This window comes from Lates calcarifer, linkage group LG4 (assembly GCF_001640805.2).
Source record: "Lates calcarifer isolate ASB-BC8 linkage group LG4, TLL_Latcal_v3, whole genome shotgun sequence".
In the NCBI taxonomy this organism is placed as follows: domain Eukaryota; kingdom Metazoa; phylum Chordata; class Actinopteri; family Centropomidae; genus Lates; species Lates calcarifer.
The window spans coordinates 9,069,097-9,089,641 of NC_066836.1; the positions used below are offsets into that span (position 1 = coordinate 9,069,097).

The window sequence follows — 20,545 nt, forward strand, 5'->3', positions numbered from 1 at the left end:
TTATCGTGTAAAATCAGCACAGAAAGCTTGAAATTGTGCACCACCTCATGCAAATGCTCACAAGTGAAAAAAGTCACAAACACGGTCTTTGATTTTTCATCTTTTGACTGTTATATTTGCTATTCAATATTAGATTTATAAGTTCAATATCGTTATCAGGAGTTAGGATTGATGAACTACAAAAATAAAAACAAAGAGTTCCAATAAGCCATTATGATCCTTTAACAAGACAACAGTCTAAAGACATGCTGGTGCCATGGAGCCATGTGAGGCTGTTATCAGGCACAGTGCAAAACACAAAATACAGTTGAGGCTGATGGGAATGTCATTAGTTTGTGTCGGTAATTGGACACCAGCAGTTCACCAAAGTCATTACAATTCATCCAGAGGGGAACATGAATGTAACAATCCACCCAGTAGTTTTACAGACAATCCATCTAATAGTTTCTCAAACAAACTGGTGGACTGACCAACTGAGTGAAACACAACTGACATTGTCTTTTCTGTAGCAATCCTGCCAAATATAAATCTTAAGACTTTTCTTTTTTAACCAAAACTTTACACATCACTGTTCAGACACTTAAAAAAAGCTGATAGAGAAAGTGACACAATAAAACACTGCACCACATTTGACGGAAATAGAGTAAAGTGGGACAAGGTGACATTTCTATTCAAATCTGAATTCTTTAGTTGATTCTTTTCTCTGTGATACAGCAGCGTGTGCTCATCCCATTCATTCACATTCCAAATATATCCAAACCCCTTATTTGTAGTCCACTGGTGCACCACAACTAGTAATAATCCTTTTAACTAATCCACATCAAATCTCTCACAATGCTAATCCGTTAGGCATGATGGTCCACGGCAGCTCTTCATCTGTAAACACTTTTAACTGTGCTCTGGCATGCATAATTAAATTGTGATGGTAATTTGTTGTATTGCTGGGCCTGCCAACAGCTTAACTATTCATGTGCTGGGTTCACACTTTTACATAATGGGGTGGGACATGGCGCAGTTGTGCATTATGTACAAGACAAGCGTGACGTGACCGAGAATGGAGGAAATAGAAAATTACACCATGCCAAATTAAAGAAGTCTGTCTCAGTGTGCAAAACACTTGAATGAAATATCCGCAATCAAACATACAGATATGATAGAAACTATTTAGATGGGTGAGATAGCAAATGAATGTAAGGCAGATATGCAGAAATGCAGCTGATAATAGGAACACAGACTCTCTTTTATTTTGGTACCACAAGCAATAATGAGAATAGCGTGATGTTTGCCCCTGTTTCCAGTCTTTATGCTAAGCTAAGCTAACAGGCTAGATATTAGAGTGATGCTGATCTTCTCATCTAATTTTCAGCAAGAAAGCAAACAGGCATAGTTCCAAAACTCTTAATTTCGGTTTAATTTTATAAAACTTTACTGCCATTGTTGACTCTTAGTATAAGGCAAAATGTTAACCATCAACTGTCAAAGTTGCCTTTTTGACCCATCTGTTCTGACCTGCCCCTTAAGACATTTTGCGATGGCTTTACAATCTTTTTCTACTTAACCCTTGGCTACTGACAGAGGATGGTAATTACTCTCATTACCTTGTTAGGCAGACATATGTTTACTGAGGGTCATTTTACATGTTTGAATAAACAATCAGTGTTATTCTGGTAGGGGTTGCTCCTATGTGCTATTTGGCATGCACTGCCTCCAAGTTATTTTGTGGTGTATTTCTCACACAATAAACAAGTTAAAATTAGGTGGCAGAAACAACAGCTTTGGCCCAAGACACTGACAAAACTCTTCCCAAACATGATCAATTTACTAATGATGGAATATCTTTTTGGAAGAATGGTGCTCATCTCTTCAGTAGAGTTCAGAGACTTGAAGAAGCACACAGTAAATGAAGGAGCACTGAAACTGTTCTGGAGACTCGAAGGTGGCATTACATCTTACTAGGATAATTTATGTTGATATTTCCTTTAATTTTCCCCCAGATGTAGCCTACTGCCAATACGTCTCCGTCCTTGTTTCACAGAAGTTCTTGAGGAGGCTTCACTACTCATTTCTGATTAGTGGGCTAATTACTGTAAACCTGTTTCAACAGAGGCTGTCGTCAACATCAATTTAAAAAGCTCTTAAACATCAGTATGAAGTTTGTCAACTAATCAAGTTTTCTTTTTGTTAAACTGTGAGGCACAGCTCTATATTATTCTGTAAATGCTGCTAAGATATCACTCTAAATGGCTCATGCAGGCTTCACTGTTTTAGTTGAATGTTGATTGAAAAGTCTTAAGCATGCCTTATTTTTGCTATAATAAACACATCTGTCTACCCTGACATCCATATCAGCTATATTCGCTCTGTCTGACCTCATTCCTCTAATAAAAGGTCTCAGAGTCTTTAATGTAGTGATGTAACTGCCTCACAGGCTTAGGATTATATCATATTATAGACCTACAGATAGAAATATCGATAAATCCTGCATGCCTGTTCAAGGTTGCGCAACTAGTGCAGTTGTTTTTTTTACCACAGACATACATTCTCTGCATGAAAATGCATCCAGGCAGTTGTTACTGTGGGAGCTTTACATTGCAAAGCAGCTGCATTATAAAGCAGCAACCCACTGCACAGCAAATGAATATATGCACGAAGCAAGCCATGAATGTTTGTTTCGACCTAACCTCGCAGGGTGGGGAATACTTTGAAACAAAACGTCGGCCCACTCACGTATTCATCGTCTCTCTAAACTACAGTAACTGCAGGAGTGCACAGGGGACTTGGCAACGTGACGTGATTGATCTCAACACGAGTTTTGACTTTTGAAGTTGTTGCTGCTCCCCCGCTGGTGCTCCAGTGCTGCGCTTGCTCTTTAAGATCATGCTAATCAAACCAGGTTGAGGTCAGTGCATATATGTGTATGTCCATTCTGCAACACGCTCCATGGAGAAGAGGCGTATATTAAAGAGTTTTATGCCTTTTATTAGTCATCTGTCACACAATGCCTGCAGCTACACTTTGACGCAATGTGTTTGTACTTTATATTTCCATGTCAAAGCATTAAACAAACCTGACATTATAACGGGTTTACCCAGCATACTTTAACAAGACTAAGATTCTAGAGCCTTGGTAGTTTCTCTGTGAGGCTGTGCTGTTACTGCTAACATATTCACAACGCCAGTGTTAAGATACAGATGGTAAGGAAGTATGTTATCCATGCTTATTGTCCTAGTTTAGTATGCTAGCATGCTTACATTTGCTAGTTAGCACTAAACACAAAGTATAGCTGAAACCAGGAATGTCAGTAGTTTTCAGGTATTTGGTCATAAACAAAAAAACTTTCACCTGATGATGGCGCTCCGTTCATCCCCAAGGGGACATGAATGAGTGTGGAAAATTTCCTGTCAAACCTTCCAAAAATTGTTGAGGCATTTTACTGTACAAAACAAAAATGTGCACCTCATGGCAGCGCTGGAGGAAAAGTCAGGGGGTCAATGGGATTTAACCTCTGGGGATCACAAATGTTTCATGACAATCCATCCAATAGTTAGAATATTTCAGTCTGGACCAAGGTGTTGGCCTGACATTGCTACTCACAGAGAAAATGCTGCTAGCCTGGCTAAAAATGATTATTTATATATTTCCCCCACACTCTATTATTATTATTTTTTAAGTACAGCAAAATAATATAAAACACACTTTCTTTAACTTATTCGGCTGAGAAAGAAGTGAATATGACATTATCTACATACCCGGCTTGCTGAGATTTCATGGTGTAAGTGTAGCAGCTGTTGGGCGACTAATAAGTTGTGTCATCTTTGTTTTACTAAATACAATCATCAGTTACTAATAACCAAACTGAATACACTAATCCTCTCCCACCACCCACTCTCCACAACAGATGAGTGTTGTTATGGATTTTGGGAAGCCTCATCAGGACATGGCAGACAGTAGGTGGACCGATAACAGAATATTTACATGGTTTTATTTTTATGATAAATATATCTCAGATTATAGCCTGCAAACAGAGTTGTCCAAAAAAGGAAATGGCTAATGGTCAATAATGTTAGTTTGATTACTTTCTAAAGAAAACATGTGAGTACAACTTTCACAGCTACATAGTTAAGTTGCCCATATGTCTCCATCACACAACTTCCAGAGGACTCTCTGCCTGGCATCAGTGATTACTCTCATCCCTGAGTAGCGGCCTAATTAATGAAGTCAACAACGGCCAGCTCCAACATCAACTCCAAAAGCTATTAAACATCAACACCAACTTTGTAGACTAATCAAGGCAGCTAAAGGTCAGCTAATTTAGTTCTTGAATCATAATGCAAGCTGCTGCAATACTGAAAAATGCAGCATGTGTAACCATAAATAAGATAGAGCCTAAATGTTTGTGACAACACAGATGACTGTAAACAGATTATAACTCCCTCTTCACATTTAAATGCATTGAAACTTACAAAACCATATTATTGGTCCAAATTTTCCCACTGCACCAATTTGGAATTGCCATCACCATATTTGTGATTTACATTCACAAAAATGAAAAAGAAAGCTTAGCAAAAAGTCCTGTGTGGATGTGGGATCCTTGAGGGCACTACAGTATCTACTGCATATTCAGGACATTCAAAGAAAAAAGCTGAGAGTAAATATAGTCCACCAGATAGGGAGTAATGTTAGACACGGCCCCTGAGTCACACAGTTCTCTTTTTAGAACTGGGAAACACTGCAGAAAATACTACGGATAATACTCACAGGTAGACACAGAGATTAAGAAACAAGCATAGGTGTATCACAGTGTGCAAAATTTATCGTTTGATTTGCACCAAAACCTCTAGAAAATTAATAAAAGCATCATCAAAGATATGTTAAGCATGATGCCGATGGACATCATTGTCTCACAATGCAATGCAAATATGTCAGGATGTACTGGACATAGTCCTGCTGGACAGCCAGAAAACAAGACACGATGCACTAATAGTCAAAGCAATGTTTAATCCATAGTTATCAGTAGTGTCTAACACTGTCCCTATCCACCGTAGCTCCGGTCTGAGAGGCCTCTACCCAGCCGAGTGCACTCCAAAACTAAGGGGTAGGGCCAAGGAGGAAATTGGGATTGGTCCAAAGTCATACAAACCTGGCACAGTGCTGTAGTACTGCATTGCTGTGGAGAACTGTAGGTCATGATCAAATCATCAAACACTGCTCCCATTCTTCTCTCTTCATGATCAGTCAGATAAACCTTCTGTATTAACAGACTGAAAGATTATCTCATATGGATGTCAGAAAATCCCTGTGATCTTTTCAAGCCATCGATTGTTAGCTGGACATAAATGCACACATACAGTACCGTATTACACAAAAACACACAATTACACAGATACAGTTGCGAACACAGCCACACATTCTTGCAGGAAAACAAACAGAGATGGAGCAAGACAAAGCCTCACAATAAGAAATGTCACTAAAATCGGATGTGGCTTCTCTTCAACGGATCTCGAACAATTAATTCACACTTTCAGTCTCACCCATCTAGATTATTGTAATTCCCTCTACACGTGCCTCAGTCAAGCTGCTTTAAATCGTTTACTGTTGGTCCAGAATGCAGCTGCCAGGCTATTAACTGGATCTAGCCCTCGGCCTCACATTACCCCTGTTCTTGTATCCCTCCACTGTCTTCCTGTAAAATTCAGAATACACCACAAGATCCTGTCAATTACAGCCCCCAGCTAAATTTCTGATCTCCTCCTTATTCCACTCTGAACCTCAAATCTCATCCTGTTGTCCGTCTACCCACTCCAACTACAAAACAAAAGGCGATCGTGCCTTTGCTGTTTTAGCCCCAACCCTCTGAAATCATCTTCCTCAATGAATGAATGAATATTTGGATTATTTTAAGTAGCTTCCAAAAATGCATCTTTATAAGGCAATTCTTTTTATAGATGTCCATCGCTGTCTTGTGGTTTGGTTCGTTTTTGTTTGGTCTGTCGCTCACTGTGCTTCGTTTTATATTGTAATTTATTCTAACTTTATTTGTTTATTTATTTATATTTTTCGCATGTGTGTGCGTGTGTGTACATGTGTGCGTGTGAAGCACTTAGTAACTCTGTATTTTAAAAAGTGGCATAAAAAATACAGAGTTACGATGCCCTGCATCTCCCTCACAACTGCTATAGATAGGCTCAAAGGAATTCAGACTTTTCCATCTAAAACAACCATTGTAATTTTAATGGAGAGGAAATGCAAATCTGCAAAACAGTTTGTGTTTCAACGTGGCCCTGAGGTGCAAAAGACGAAACGCAAAAGAAAACAGAAATGACAACAAAATTTCAGAGACAAAATACAAATTAATACAAACATTAAAGCAAATTAACACAATCAAAACCACATAAAAATCAGTAAAACACAAAGGCATAAAGCAAGATAAAAACAGTAGAAGAAGAAAATAGGGAGTGCTTATTTTCCTTGTGTTGCAGCCCCTCAATATGTGATTGTACACTCGCAAACCATCAGGGATTTAGTTTTAAAAAATGCTAAATCTTTTTTTTATTATTGTTATTATTCATACTGAGTTCCCTCTGCACTGACAGACCACCTACACCAACCTTTTATGACACGCCGCTGTGCAGCAGGAGGTCTAATTTTCCACAGTTCCTGTGGTCACAACTTTTCCACTTCAAACATTTAGGCATTAAGAGCATCACCAACGCAACAAAGGGCAATAAAAGCGAGGGACAAAGAAACACAACAAAATAAACTGGGCTGATGAGTTGACACCTGAACCTTCCTATCTGCAGCAGAGGGTGACGGTGACGGTGTATATACAGTATGAAAATCGTTTCATTTAGAGCCTGCTGCACTCTCTGTTACCTTCGCCTCTCGCTGCCATACAGATATCTATGGAAATTCATTCTCATCCTGTATTCGCTGCAGCTGCGTTTTCTCCTGTGTTTATTTGTTTTGTGAAATGTTGTTATCTGTTTTATTTAGTTTCCTGCAGTGCATGTGTTGTGATGTTGTGACAGGCTACAGTAGATGTTTTTTGTTTGTTTGTTTAATTGTTTGTCTGTTTGGTTCCTCAAAATCTTTGCTCCATCTCATCTTCCCATTTTCTTATTGTCAGTATCTGTAGATGTGTGAGAGAGAGGAAATGAAACTGAGGCAGGTGAGAAAGGAATAAGTGAGAGAGAGAAAGTGAGAGAGCAGTGTGTACGTGTTTTGTTTGTGCATGTGAGAGAGGAACCCACAGTGTTTTGCCAGATGACAGCGGTGTGGAGGCAGTGTGTTTTGTCATTTATCATTTGAAGAGCTTGCTTGTTAGAGCACACACATCTTAATAGTCACTCTGAACCGGGAGAACTGAGATGAGAGGAGGCATTTTATTACCCCGTCAAGACTGCAAACACACACACACACACACGCGCGCGGCAGAACGGTATAATGTGGCAGACAGACATACAATGCTGGCTATGCATTCAGGATAGACTAGAAGGCACGCAGGAACAGATGTGAGCACGTTCTCCTGTGGACAAACGCACAAAATGCAAACACATAGACAGCTTTATGAATTTACTGCGCACACACACGTCTAGAAAACACACACACATCTTATTGATATCCAAACTAACGGCGATAAACAACCATACTGTGGCTTTTCCTGGGTTCTCTGGTGGCTGTAAAACAACTGTTATCATGAATCGATTAAACTGCTGAGTACGTTTCTGATTGGAGCTGAGACAACTATTCGATTCATCAATCGACAGAAAATTAATCAGAAACTTTTTTGACAATCAGTTAATCGAACTTTGAGTCATTCTTCAAGCAAACTGCCAAAACATTTGCTTGTTTCAGCTCCTCCAGTGTGGGGGATTTCTGTTTGTCTGTTTATTAAATAGACAAACATTATTTGGTTTAGGTAATATCCATAGACTGTATCTGTCAATGGTAATGCCATGGTTTAGGTTTAAAATGATTATTTCGTTAAGATCATCATCATGGTTATAATATGAAAATACTTTGTTAAGGTTGGAGAACAGTCAGGATCATGCTTCCACATGCAGGACCAGGGCCTCTCTAACAAAACCCGATCTTTTTGTTATAATCATATTCTTTTTACTGCAATATTAATCATTTTTGTTCTGTGCAGCATCTGTCAGTCGTCAGCCATTCATCACTGTCCACAGATAAACACCAGTTAAACATTCGAGCCCATTCAAGCACCAACTGACCTGAAGGTGTCCTTTCCAGCGCCATATCACATTTTCTGAATCCAAACTGTGTGAAGGACCAATTCTGCCTTCTGCCAAAGAGACCAGTGGGGGTGGTGAAGCTGCTGGGACAGCTGATACAGTATCACTATGCAACAACACAGAGGCTGAGACGAGACGCACCGAGAACCCGGAACACGCCGTTTCACCTTCTGGAGCAGGTCAGTTCCAGCTCGTATTTCGCCGGGTGAAAGTACAGATGCTGCTTATGTCACACAATAACGTGTTTATATTCAGTTTCTAAACATGGAAGACTTTGTGAGGAAAAACCAAGTAATTTTCAGAGAAAGAAGAAAAGCAAGAGCAAACATCCAATAACCAAATATCAAGAGAGACTGATGAAAAAACAAACCAATTAAAGCAAGGCGAGAAAAATTTAAATTATGCTGCCACACGTAGATGTAAACAGACATATACACAGCAGAGTGGTGCTGTGAAAGGAAGTGAATTGCACTGAAGAAAGGAACCAGGGCCATTTTAATGAAGTTATGGCAGCCATTATGTTGTCAAGAGCCCTTTGCCTCGGCGGCCATGGCTGCATCGGCTTCCACGCTGTGTGGGAGTGCAAGGCAATGTGTTTCTGAAGGGAACGACCTTGTTTATTGTCTTGATTGAAAGCTGCAAGGAAAATAGGCTGTTTTCCTCTCTCACTGGACTGATGTTATTTCCTTGCCTAATAAACACAGTGATAGACGAGGAAACACTGGTACAAGACATGAATCCTGGGCTATTTTACTTCAGTTTATTTGAGGTTGTATTGGCAGTTTCTGGAAGTTCAAAGACATAATACATGAACATTCATCGTGTATATCAAATAAAAAGATAGGAGAACCCGATGAGGCGCTGCACAACCTTTGTTTTTTAATGTGAAATTATTGAAGAATATTGATACAAGCATCCAAGTGTGCCTCAAATGATTCTTGTTTTTTTCATGAACAGCACCACATTAATTACAGAGTTTTAAACTCTGGTGCATTTGCCTATTCGGTTTGGTTTATTTAGGCTGCAGGCAAAGCTGTCAATCAAACTCTGGCGCAGACTACACAACCTGACAGATACAACTTTCAATTTGATTCATTCAAAACAAAATTACTTTTACAATCCCTCACTACAGGTGTTGAGCACGAGTCAGGAAACTGATCTCCCAATCCGTAGAAAAGACGCATACTGTATATTTATGCAAGACTATTTGGTAACCATGGTAACAAGTATGTCAGAATATCAGGGGCCAAATGAGGTAAAACAGAAGTGTGTTATACCTGTGTTACTCCATGTATTTTTAAAAGTTCGTCATTAAATAATTAGTCACTGTAGTGTACTGCTGATCATGCACGATGATCACGCACATCACCAACGCCTTCCAATGAATCGATTCGCTGTCAGTCCACATGAATTCATGCTTTGATTAGTCAGCGTGAACATGCCAAAAGGCAATGGCAGTATCACAGTCTTCCAGATCAAATGAACCAAACAACCATTTCCCTTCTTTAATTGCCTTTATCTCTTGTCTCATCTTGATCAAAAAAAAAAAGAAAAAAAAAACACATATTCTGTATCCTGACTGGTAATGAACATGAACATAATCTGACTTGTGTTCACGGTTGAAAAAAGCTGTCTCTCCATGTAACAAATATCATTCACAGGCAAGAAACCAATACAAAGCCCTGTGGTGTTCCACACATGGTCAAACTACATGCTTATTTTTCAGCATTTCTTTGTTTGTAGTTCATAAATACATGCACACCAATTGTTTTTAAAGGGATGGTCTGTAATTACTTATGGCAGCTTAAAACCATAACAGCTGTTGTCCAACTAGGTTTACTTTTGCTTTTGATGCCATCTTAACGTACAACCTGAGATTCTTGCAGCAACAGGTGGCTGTCATTAGAAGACTGTGGATATCAAACTTCATATGAATACATACTGAATCTCACTACAGCAAACAAGATGGCCCGAAAAGTACAGACTTCACACCTCTACAATTTTAGAGATTTATATTTCCAAAGTTGTAGATATTTCTCCCAGTCTACATAATAATTTATGTGTCTGGAGCTCCACTGACTGAGCTAACACAGGGCATTGTTCTAAACCTGTAGCAGTCCTATTTAAGCCCTCTATTAAAAATGTAAGAGAGAGGTCATAAAACATGCTGTGCCACAAACACACCATTCACTGAGCATTGGGAAGGTGAGGGCATAAGCAGGGGAAAGAGGGTCTGCGCCTCCCTGGACCAAACCTGGCTTTAAAAGAGGTTTTATTTTCTGATTTAGCCAGGAGGGAAGGTGAAATGGTTCAGGCTCTCTGAATGGGTTTTCACCCACACAGGGGACATACATGTAAAGTTCAGGGTTACAGGGGACATGTCATTCCATTCAAATGAGTCTGTAGCTATGAATAAAACAAGACTACACTTCTGTGGTCTTCAAAATGTACAAATGTCTTCTGTGTCTACAAACTGCGTGTGGATGTCTTTAATTATGAATGTACTTGAATATGTACTGTGTGTGTGTGTACACGTGCATACCAGTGCTGGTCAAGTTAATTAAAAATGTAATCAATAACTCATTATTCATTAAGAAGGCAACTACATTACCTCACCAGTTACTCAGCAGCGGAGGTAATTAGTTCACTGTGCCTTCCAACACTGCTACCATACTAATACATTACATTTTCTGTAGGCGCAGACAATCAAAAGCAAGTATTTAGTGACCATTAACAACAAGCTTCACCCAGCAAACACTCCCCTCCTTACAGGAAAGCTTCAGTAAAGCCTAATACATACACCTTCCAACTCTGAAATAAACCAAGCTGATTCCTGGATGTCGGCTTCCCAGTGGCTGTCTAACCGATTTAGAGAACACAACATGCCACTAAGACAGCTTTGGAGTTACCAGAAGGTGTATTACTCCACTTCTGGCAGAGGCTAACTGCTTCCCCTCCATCTCCAGCCCCAGTACCAAGCTAACACGTCCCAGACCAGTCTCTCAGCTGAGCACATGGAGATGAATCTGTTGGTGAGAAGTATCTGTAATGTGCTTCCTGAATTTTTCTTCGTAACCCCTTACACCACTAGCACATTGCATACAATATGCATAGAAGTAACTGACAGAAGCTTAAATCTAGATATGAATATTAATAAAAGTAATTATAAGGGGAGGTATAAAGAAATAGCTCCACTGTGAAGTAAGGCTCTCAATAAAGTGGTCGACCTTTGATCCAACCCTCAGAGATGTTGCATTCCTCTGATGGTGATTGAATGAATGGGACACAAGCAGCTAAGATGAGATCTCTAGAGCGAGACCTCACACCGAATGGTCTCACACTACATGATAGATGAGCAGCTCTGGTATGTAATAAGTGATAGGCAACAGCTCACGGTGGAAGTTACAGTGAAGCAATTATAGTTTCCAGGTGGGGATAAGCAACTTGACTGATTTTCTTTCTGCTTTCTTTCTTTATTTGAAAAGCAAATGGGTTGGGTGACAGCAGGCTATGAAATTCAATGCTGCAGGGACAGAGAGGTGGCAGAGGTGCAGCAGTGGAAAAGAAGGGGAAAGAAAATTACAATGTCAAGACAAAGAAAGCAATTAAAAGAGGAAGAAAATGTTCAGCTTTTGAGTTTAATCCTTTGACAATAAAACTCATAAGAGTAAATGTAACATTTTACGATTAAGCAAATTAGTAGAGACGTACAGGGAGCAAGACAGAACACAGAGAACATAGGGGGGAAGTTAAGAACACAGAGGAGGTGATGGTGCAGGGTGTCATAGAGATGATGCATGAGGAGCACTCGGAAATATTTCTGAAAGTTGGCTTCTTGCTTTTCCCCTGCTCAGTTATCACCTTCATGTCTGTCTAGATAAAGTCTGCTCAGGTGCATCCTGTTCTGCATCCAGCATCCGTAGTTTTGTACAATATAGGAAGACAGTAAATTCTTGCTAATTATATGTGATTGCGAAAACCCTGTAGAGTTTTCAATTAAAGCGAGGCCTGGAAAACAGTTTTTAATTTCCCACTGAGTTGTGTGTGCGTGTGTGCACTCAAGCCGCCACGTGTCATGAGTGTAGGAGGAAGTGATTTATAGCAAGAATATATAATGGGGTTTAAGCTCCAGAAGACATGCGCATACATATACACACACATGCACGAATGTCTGAGAATCCACTGGCTCCCAGTAAAAATGGCTTTTTAAAAACTTACAAATCAAAACCAAAGACATTAAAGCTCATGTCACCAAGCCGACAAGAAACAACACCTGGTTTTAACCTGAGACTGCTCTCACATCAAATAATCCTCAGGAAACAATGGAAAAAGGCTGTTCAAGCAGGTCAGTGATAATATGCAGGAAAAAACAGGGGAGCCATCAAATGCAGAATAACGAGAAAATGAAATGCGCTAAATATATTTGCACAAATAATTCCATTAACAACAAAAAAAAAAAGACTTAGATCGACAGCTGCTCTGGACTGAAAAACACTGCGATCTTTCTCAAGAAGAACATAATGACGAGGAAAAAGCAGGAAGTGACGTGATAAATTTCTCATAACATACGACCATGAATACAAAAACAATAATGGGATGCTGGCCCTATATTGAACAAGTGACCCTTCAACATAGTGACACACATCAAACGAACCACACCTAGAAACTTAATCAACTACTTTGTAACAGCAAATAGGAACATGATTAGGAAATGTTGTTAATTAACATACCCAATAAGTTGCAAAATATAACACTGAACGCCTCAGTAAAATGCTCACCGACGTGTTGAATTTGTTTTGATGTTGCATTACAAGGCTATGATTAAGGATTAATCTTCTAATTGATTCTTAATTAATCAATACACTGTTTTGCCAATGAAATGTTGGAAAATAACGTAACAAGAAAAAAAACATATATTTTTCCAATCCAGCAGTTCAAAGCTAAGATATTCAGTTCATCGGTCAAAATGACTGACATTTCATTTTCTGTCGATTAATCATTTCAGCTCTGCAATACAACAGCTGCTTTGGGCAATTACAGCAACTTTTAATGGTTATGTTTAGGTGCTGGTAGCACTGATTTGAGGTTAGAGAAACATAATGATCATGTTCTGGTTTAATACATGTGTTTATAACATTTAACTGAAATGACTGTTCTGTAACCTTAATCTAAGTCCTTTTTTTTTTTAACCTAAACCTAACCACAGATAGGAATAATTAGTGGTGTATCAATGTCATTTTTAAGCGACAGACTTAAAAGTAACTCATAAAAAATGAGTAAAACAGAATTAGTATGTTTATAATTTTTAATTTTCACCCTTGATTTTTCTATTTTTACTAAAAAAAGACAACTTCTTAGCAGCAAAGAAGATCAATTCTTTTGGCAATACTTGTCAATACCTAAGTTACACATTTTGATGAACAGCTGATTTGCATATCCCACATACTAACTCACACTATCACACACAAATACACACACAGACACACACATGCAGCCAGGATATAAACTGTGGATGCTAGCCACTCATACAGGCAGCACCTGTCAGCTGGTGTTCTGGGACAGCCAAGGGCTTGTTTGTTTGTGTCTCCCTCTCTCTCTCTTTCTCTCCCTCTCTCCCTCTCTCCCTCCCTCTCTCTCTCTATATATATAAGTGTGTCTATCTTTCTCCCTCAGCACCCCCTCACCTCTCCACCTGCTGTTCCTTCCTTCACTCCATCCCGCCTCTCTGTCTGTCTCACTTCATACCAACCATCATACCACCATCCATTAGATCTTCCTCTCTCTCTCTCTCTCCCTCTCTCTCTCTCTGTCTCTGCACCTGTGACTGAAAAACAGACTCGCTTAGTCTTCCTGCTCATTACAGGCCCCAGGCAGCCACTCCATCACAGAGAAAAGGCAGAGATAAGCTACAAGAGTACACCTGTGTCTGGTATGAATGCCAAATCCAGAGTCAGTGACAGCCAATTCCAGGCCAAATAATGGAATCAGCGAACCTCAGCTTCAGACAAATCAACCTGACAGCTTTATCTCCCACTCCAATTTCAAAGCACGTTACAAACCTCATTATCAAATGAGAAAAGCAATCAGCAAAAAAAAAAAAAAAAAAAAAAAAAAGAGAGAGAGAAATGTTGACACTACCACAATGCCACTCGCAAGGGATTAAGTTTACAAAGCTCATTTACAGATGGAACAGGTGGGAGAAAATAAGAAACATGTTTTCATTTCATCAGCAAAGTGCTGCAGAGTGCTATTTGACAAAAGAAATATAAGACTGTTATATAAACAACCACACGCTACTCACATACACAAATATATCTGAATAACAATGGAAACACATTCTCAAATAATAACTCAAGGGAAAACAGAATTAAAGACTCTATCATGTGGATATTACATACATTATGAAATATGCACAGATACATGTCACATGCAGTTTTTTTTATCAACAGCTGCCAGCTTAATCCAGGCTCTCTTCTCTCAGTGAAGGCAAAGACAAAAGAAAGACTCACCCCAAATAACCCCAATAATATATGTGAAGGCAGTGATACTTAAATAACTAAATAGCTTCTTGGGATGTTTCCTGGAAATAACTAATCTGATTTTAATTATAATTAATTTAATTGTTATTTATTTTCGAAAAAATTATTTGTCGTACTTTTAACTGATTTCTAAATGTAAACAAATTTGATTTGTAAAGGTCACATTTGAGCCTTTTCAACTACCAGAAAAGACTTTCCATGTTACACTAGAAATGAAGTGGAATTATTCTGAAATGTATCTGTTGAATATTGCCTGTTTTCACTATAATTTATACCAAATTCCACAGTTCTTTTCCAACAAACATCTTAGAAATTCTGAAGAAATAACTGACAAGGAAAATAAAATATTGCCGAAACTGGTAATCACACACGAAAAAAATTACAAAAATCTTCATGTGACGTACATTTATTTTCTTGACAATGATACACTACTGCGACCACAAGACCAGGTTAGAAGTATAAAACTTTTCCTAACTAACTGCAAAGAAAGTAATTAAATATCCAGCAAACTGTTACAGTCTCTGTTAACTCCTAACTCAAAGATCCTATCCAGACATGTTCTAGAACAAACAAAAATACACTGCTTTGAGTTATAATTTCTGATATGGTTTAGCATGTGAAAAAAGAGTATTTGACCATTTACAGTAATTCCAATAGCTCATCTACTCCCTCTCACTCTATTAATCTATGAATGAAATGTAACTACTAGAGTCAAAACATCTCGTACTTCACTGAAAAGCCCACACTCTTCAGAATATGTTCACTGGATTTTCAAGTTTTCACATCACACACACTGTGTAAGCTTCATATAGGGCCAGGGTTGGCTCTGATGTTACAAATCCTGCTCATTCATCCACTCAGATTTAAGGTGAGCACAGAGAAACTTTTCCTCCTTCAGGAGCTGACTGTGAAAGTCTGCTCAGGTTTAGACTTTTTTTGGGGCGGGGGGGTGTCTCACTGGTGTCAGGATCAGTTGAGTATGACAGTGCTGAAATAAACAGGACTCAGGTCAGGCCTCCTCTAGCTAATGTTAAATTATGACAGTAGTTAGTTCCTCCTTTCTGAGCTCTATTATCACAGAGTGTTCATGACAGAGAGGAGAGCCAGAGAGAGGGAGAGGGAGTGCAAGTCCACTGTGTAATTATAGATTTAGTAAACCCGAGGCTTAGTGTGACTCAATCAACCTCTGATTTGTTGGGTGGACGGATACTGATGATAATGAGGTGTGTGTGTGTGTGAGTGTTCGAGCGTGCACACACATGTACACTGCACTTATTGTTACACCTTTTTCCCAAAGGTATGTATGACCAGTGTATACCGCTGATACTGCGATCGTTTTTTGTCTGTGTGTGTGTACAATGTCACTGCTGGTTAATTAAAAACCTTTTCGCTGATGAAGGCAATTCATACCAGACACTGAGCAGTCCCTTGGTGCATTTATAGTGATGATTTATATATTTTATTTTTATGAATACACAAAGAGTATTATGGAGGTTGTTGGAAAACTTGCTGCAAGTTTGAAGTAGAGTTTTATTTTTATTTTTTCCCTCTCTTTCTTTACTTAAAATCTTGCTTAAATTAGACTATGTACTACTGATGTATTTCATGCAGGCAATTCAGATTGTAAAACACTGAAAACCCTCTGAACCAACTTCTGTGTTCTGTTAAGAAATGAAAACACACAAAAGAAATCTCCCCGATGCTTTGGTGTGTACCTGTGCTGCTGTGTGTGTGTTTGTGATTCTGAATTCATGAATCTCTGCTAATAGCTCCGCTGTGAGTCTATAAAGGTTGAAATACCACCGTGTGAATCGGTGACATTAAATCAGTTTTAATGTTATGGGCTGATCCTGAGAAAAAAACAAAATTATAGCTACATTTGCTCTCCCACTAATTGGAAAAAGACTGGAGATGCATTTATTTACTGAATATAAAACAGTACCCTCCAGCATCGAGCTCCGATCAAGGTCTCATCTCCCCTATTCATTACGCTAATCAATGATGTGCAAATCCTCCAGGTTTACGTTATCGGGCGTACAGTGTGTTCCGGCCCCTAACAACCGATACAACAAGCCAACAGGATAAACAAATAAAGCAAATAGAACATTGGATAAGGTGATTCAGCAAGACAGAAAGTGATTAAAATAGAAAATAAATCCCATCTCAAGCTCATTCATGTGCATCAAAAACTTAAATATGCCTTTATGAGCTGTAATGAACTATAACAGGAGTTTATGGCATGGAATGGAGGCAGGATAACTGTGGCATCTGTTTAAAATGACACACTAGTTGTAAAAACCCTCTTTGTCTCCATTTGGGTGTGCTTTGAACAGAAAAATGTTTAGGTCTGGGCAACAAGGCCGAAAAAGGTCAAAGATTCACACACACACGTGAAACATCATATTTTTTTACGACAGTTGAATGAAGAATAACAAAAGCCCTGCACCACCTGCAGACCTGTCATATGAACATTAAACCCCATACAGCTGTGGACTGTGCTACGTGCTTCAAGAAGAGTGCAGATCTCCACTTTATCAGTTTCAGCTCTTTTTTTCAGTCCGTCACTCTCATGGATGCTACTGTTAAATTCACTATTTGACAGTTCTGTTAACTGCAGCAGGTGCTCATATAATCGAACCATTCAACTCACAGTTTACAGCCCTGTTCTGACTCGAGACAGCTAATGTAGCCAGCTAGCTTTTTCTCTTATAAATAACTGTGCTGTGTTGTAATAACGATTTTCATGACCTTTTACATGGGAAAACAAAAATTCAGATTAATCAAATTAATTTGATGCAGGACTCATTCTTTATGGCACTTGTAAGTGGTGGAGGAAGTGGAGGGGTACTCACCCAGGCCAGGCGGGTTCTCAGGGCACGGCGGCAGCGGCTTGGGGGAAGGCGTCTGATTGGTCTCTGGCTGCACGCTTGGCACCAGCTGTTCCCCCGTGGCCAGGTAGCTGGCTAGTGTCGCATTCGGCCTGGAAAGGTTGTAGTAGTAATAATGATGTCCACTTCCTGCCGCCCCACTGACGTTATTCCTGGATCCGTTGCGTCCGTTGTTGAAGCGGCTGAAGAGGTCGAATCGCTGCGAGTAGACGTCAAAGTACAGGATCATCATGATGAGGAAGTGGAGCAGGCAGAGCAGCAGGACGCCTTTGCAGATGCGCTCCAGAGTCCGGCCCAGCATCAGCCGGGTCATGGCCGAGGAAGGTGACCGTCCCGTGACGGCCAGCCACGACAACCCAGGCGTGGCGCGGTTAAGGGCATGCGCTCATACCAGCGGCCATGTGGGCAATATCAGCTGCTGTTAGATCTGTGTGAAGACCATGTAATTGGCTGATACCTGACTATTTGACTTGTGCAGGGGTCATGGAATCATCAATGAAAACAGGGAGGCTACACCCTCAGCTCCACCTAAAGTCTGAGTTGTCAGCTTGTTTTGGGTTTACCCAGGTTCCCTGCATGACAAGAACTAAAATGTTTTCATGAGTCTTGATCCTAGGAAGTCCTTCATTCCAGGACTATTAATCTTTTATTATAAATATGGTAAATGTGTAGTAATGACAAGTTCAGTGTAACCTAAAACATAAGGCCTCGATGTAGATAGGACATAGCTGAAATGGACATGTGATCATATGTTGAGTTATACACTATCCCTGTGTAATGTTGCTGCTGCAGCCATATGGTATCCCAGGGTTAAATAATAGTCCAATCAGTCTTAGAACTAACGCTCAAAACCTCCAAGCAATAAGTGATCCCAGGGATGGCACGCAGCTGGCTGCTGCTGAGAAACATTCATTGGTTTGTTGAGTAGAGGGTCCGCTGACATTTCAGTCGAGACGTCCTCTCCTTATGGCATCAGATCAGTCAGGTTTGCAGTTCAGTGGTCTCCAAAACACGACCCTGTTTGTCCGTAGTCTTAAATCAGGAAAGTCTCAGGCACCTGAAGGAAGATAAAAGACAACGATAAGGAAAAAAATAAAGTAGGATGAGGCCTAATCAATGTTAAATGCTATTTAATTACACTCATCTATCAAATGTTTAACTAAAAGGATGGCTCTGTGCAGTTAAACAGTGTTAATGTTTTGAGTGCTTACTTTAACCAATGCAGGTGAAGTGCTATTAATTACAACTGTGCGCTTTCACTCAGGACAGTGACTCGTTTTAAAAAAATAAATAAATAAAAATCAAAACCAAACATCATCGATCTTCTTCTGGCATTTTTAAGACTACTCAGTGACCTTGTGTTCTTATTTGATATGCATGGTTGGACAGCGGCAAAATGAATTTAGAGGTTCGCTCTCAGTGGAAAAAGAAGGAGCACATTTGAGAATTGGACAGAAATAAAAATCGACAACAAAAAACATCTACAGACGCAAACAAACAAGGAGCCTTGACTGGGGCAGTTCAGCCGAATTGACACGCCAAGTCAATTTTCCAGCCAAGTGGTTTAAAAAGCATTTATGATGGAACAAGAAGGCAAGTGGGAATACACAATGCAGTGAACATATGAGCAGAGGAGAGAATGAGGGGGCACTTAGAGCTTTCCTTTGGGCAATGCTTACTGTAACTTTATGGTTTTTCCAATCAATGCGAGAAAAGAGGAAGATGAGGTTGAAGCGGACGATAAAAACCATGAATGACATCAGACTTCCTGTCGAAAAACCAACAGAGTCTGGGAGAAAAGAGAAAGAGAGAAAGGGAGTAATAGATGTTGAAATTCTAATGAATTCATTAATAATCAACATTACTGATTAATATTCTGTTGCATGACAAAAAACTATTATTGCTAATCTTCTCAATCGTTTTATCTATAAAATGTCAGAAAATAGTGAAAAATTATCCTTATATTGACCAAGGAGATGCATTTAAATGTCTTGTTTTATTTGACTGACAGTTCAAAACAAAGATGCTCAGTTTAGTATCCTAGAAGAAAAAGGAAAGCGTCAAACCCTCAGATTTGAGAAGCTGGAACCAGGGAATGTTTGGCATGACTAAAATATAATAACTGATTGGTCCAACTGATAGGAGGTCCTGGGATAGACCCAGAACATGCTGGAGAGACTACATATCCCATCTGGCCTGGGAACGCCTCGGGCCCTCACCCCAGGAGGAACTGGAAAGCGTGGCTGGAGAGAGGAGTGTCTGGACTACCTTGCCTAACCTGCTGCCATGGCGACCCGACCCCAAATAAAGGGGAGAAAGATGATGGATGGATGAAATAGATGAAAATAAGTTATCTGTTGATTAACTTACTGATTGATCGACTGATCGTTTGAGCTCTAAAAGTGTTACATTTGTTATCTGTACCAAAATTCCAGCATTGTATTGCAACAGGTATAATGTAATTGAATTATGTTTAGCCCAAATGTTTAACAGCCCCATAAGGGCATAACTCATTTAGGAGAATTACAGCATAAACTGGCATCTGTGCTTGGCTGGTCAGGTAAGTTTCTGTGCCGTGTCTTGAAGCAGGTAGACGCAAAATGCAGCAAATTGAAACATATGTTGGGTGACTGAGCCGATGGCTGCTGTCTGTCCAGATAGTTGGCTGCTTCTTGCTGTGTCTGTCTTTTGTCTGTGGGCAGCAAAGTCGAGACTGCCAAGACTCAGCCTCGAGGGGTGTGTGTGTGTGTGTGTGTGTGTGTGTGTGTGGATATACGTGTGTGTGTGCAACTTTCTAGTTAATGAGATGGATTTCTGCTGACCAAAGGACCCAGACACCACACGCCAGTCACACCATAATGCTTGT

The 20,545-nt window shown here is 39.7% G+C and overlaps 1 protein-coding gene across 1 annotated transcript in view; it reads right to left on the reverse strand.

The window, feature by feature from the left end:
• The window catches only part of b4galt2 (UDP-Gal:betaGlcNAc beta 1,4- galactosyltransferase, polypeptide 2), a 151,519-nt gene that overhangs the window by 112,650 nt on the left and 18,324 nt on the right, over positions 1-20,545 (reverse strand). The window contains exon 2 of the mRNA XM_018676273.2: positions 17,644-18,736. Coding sequence (XP_018531789.1) covers positions 17,644-17,992 — 349 coding nt within the window. The 5' untranslated portion in view covers positions 17,993-18,736. The remainder of the gene's footprint in view (positions 1-17,643; positions 18,737-20,545) is intronic.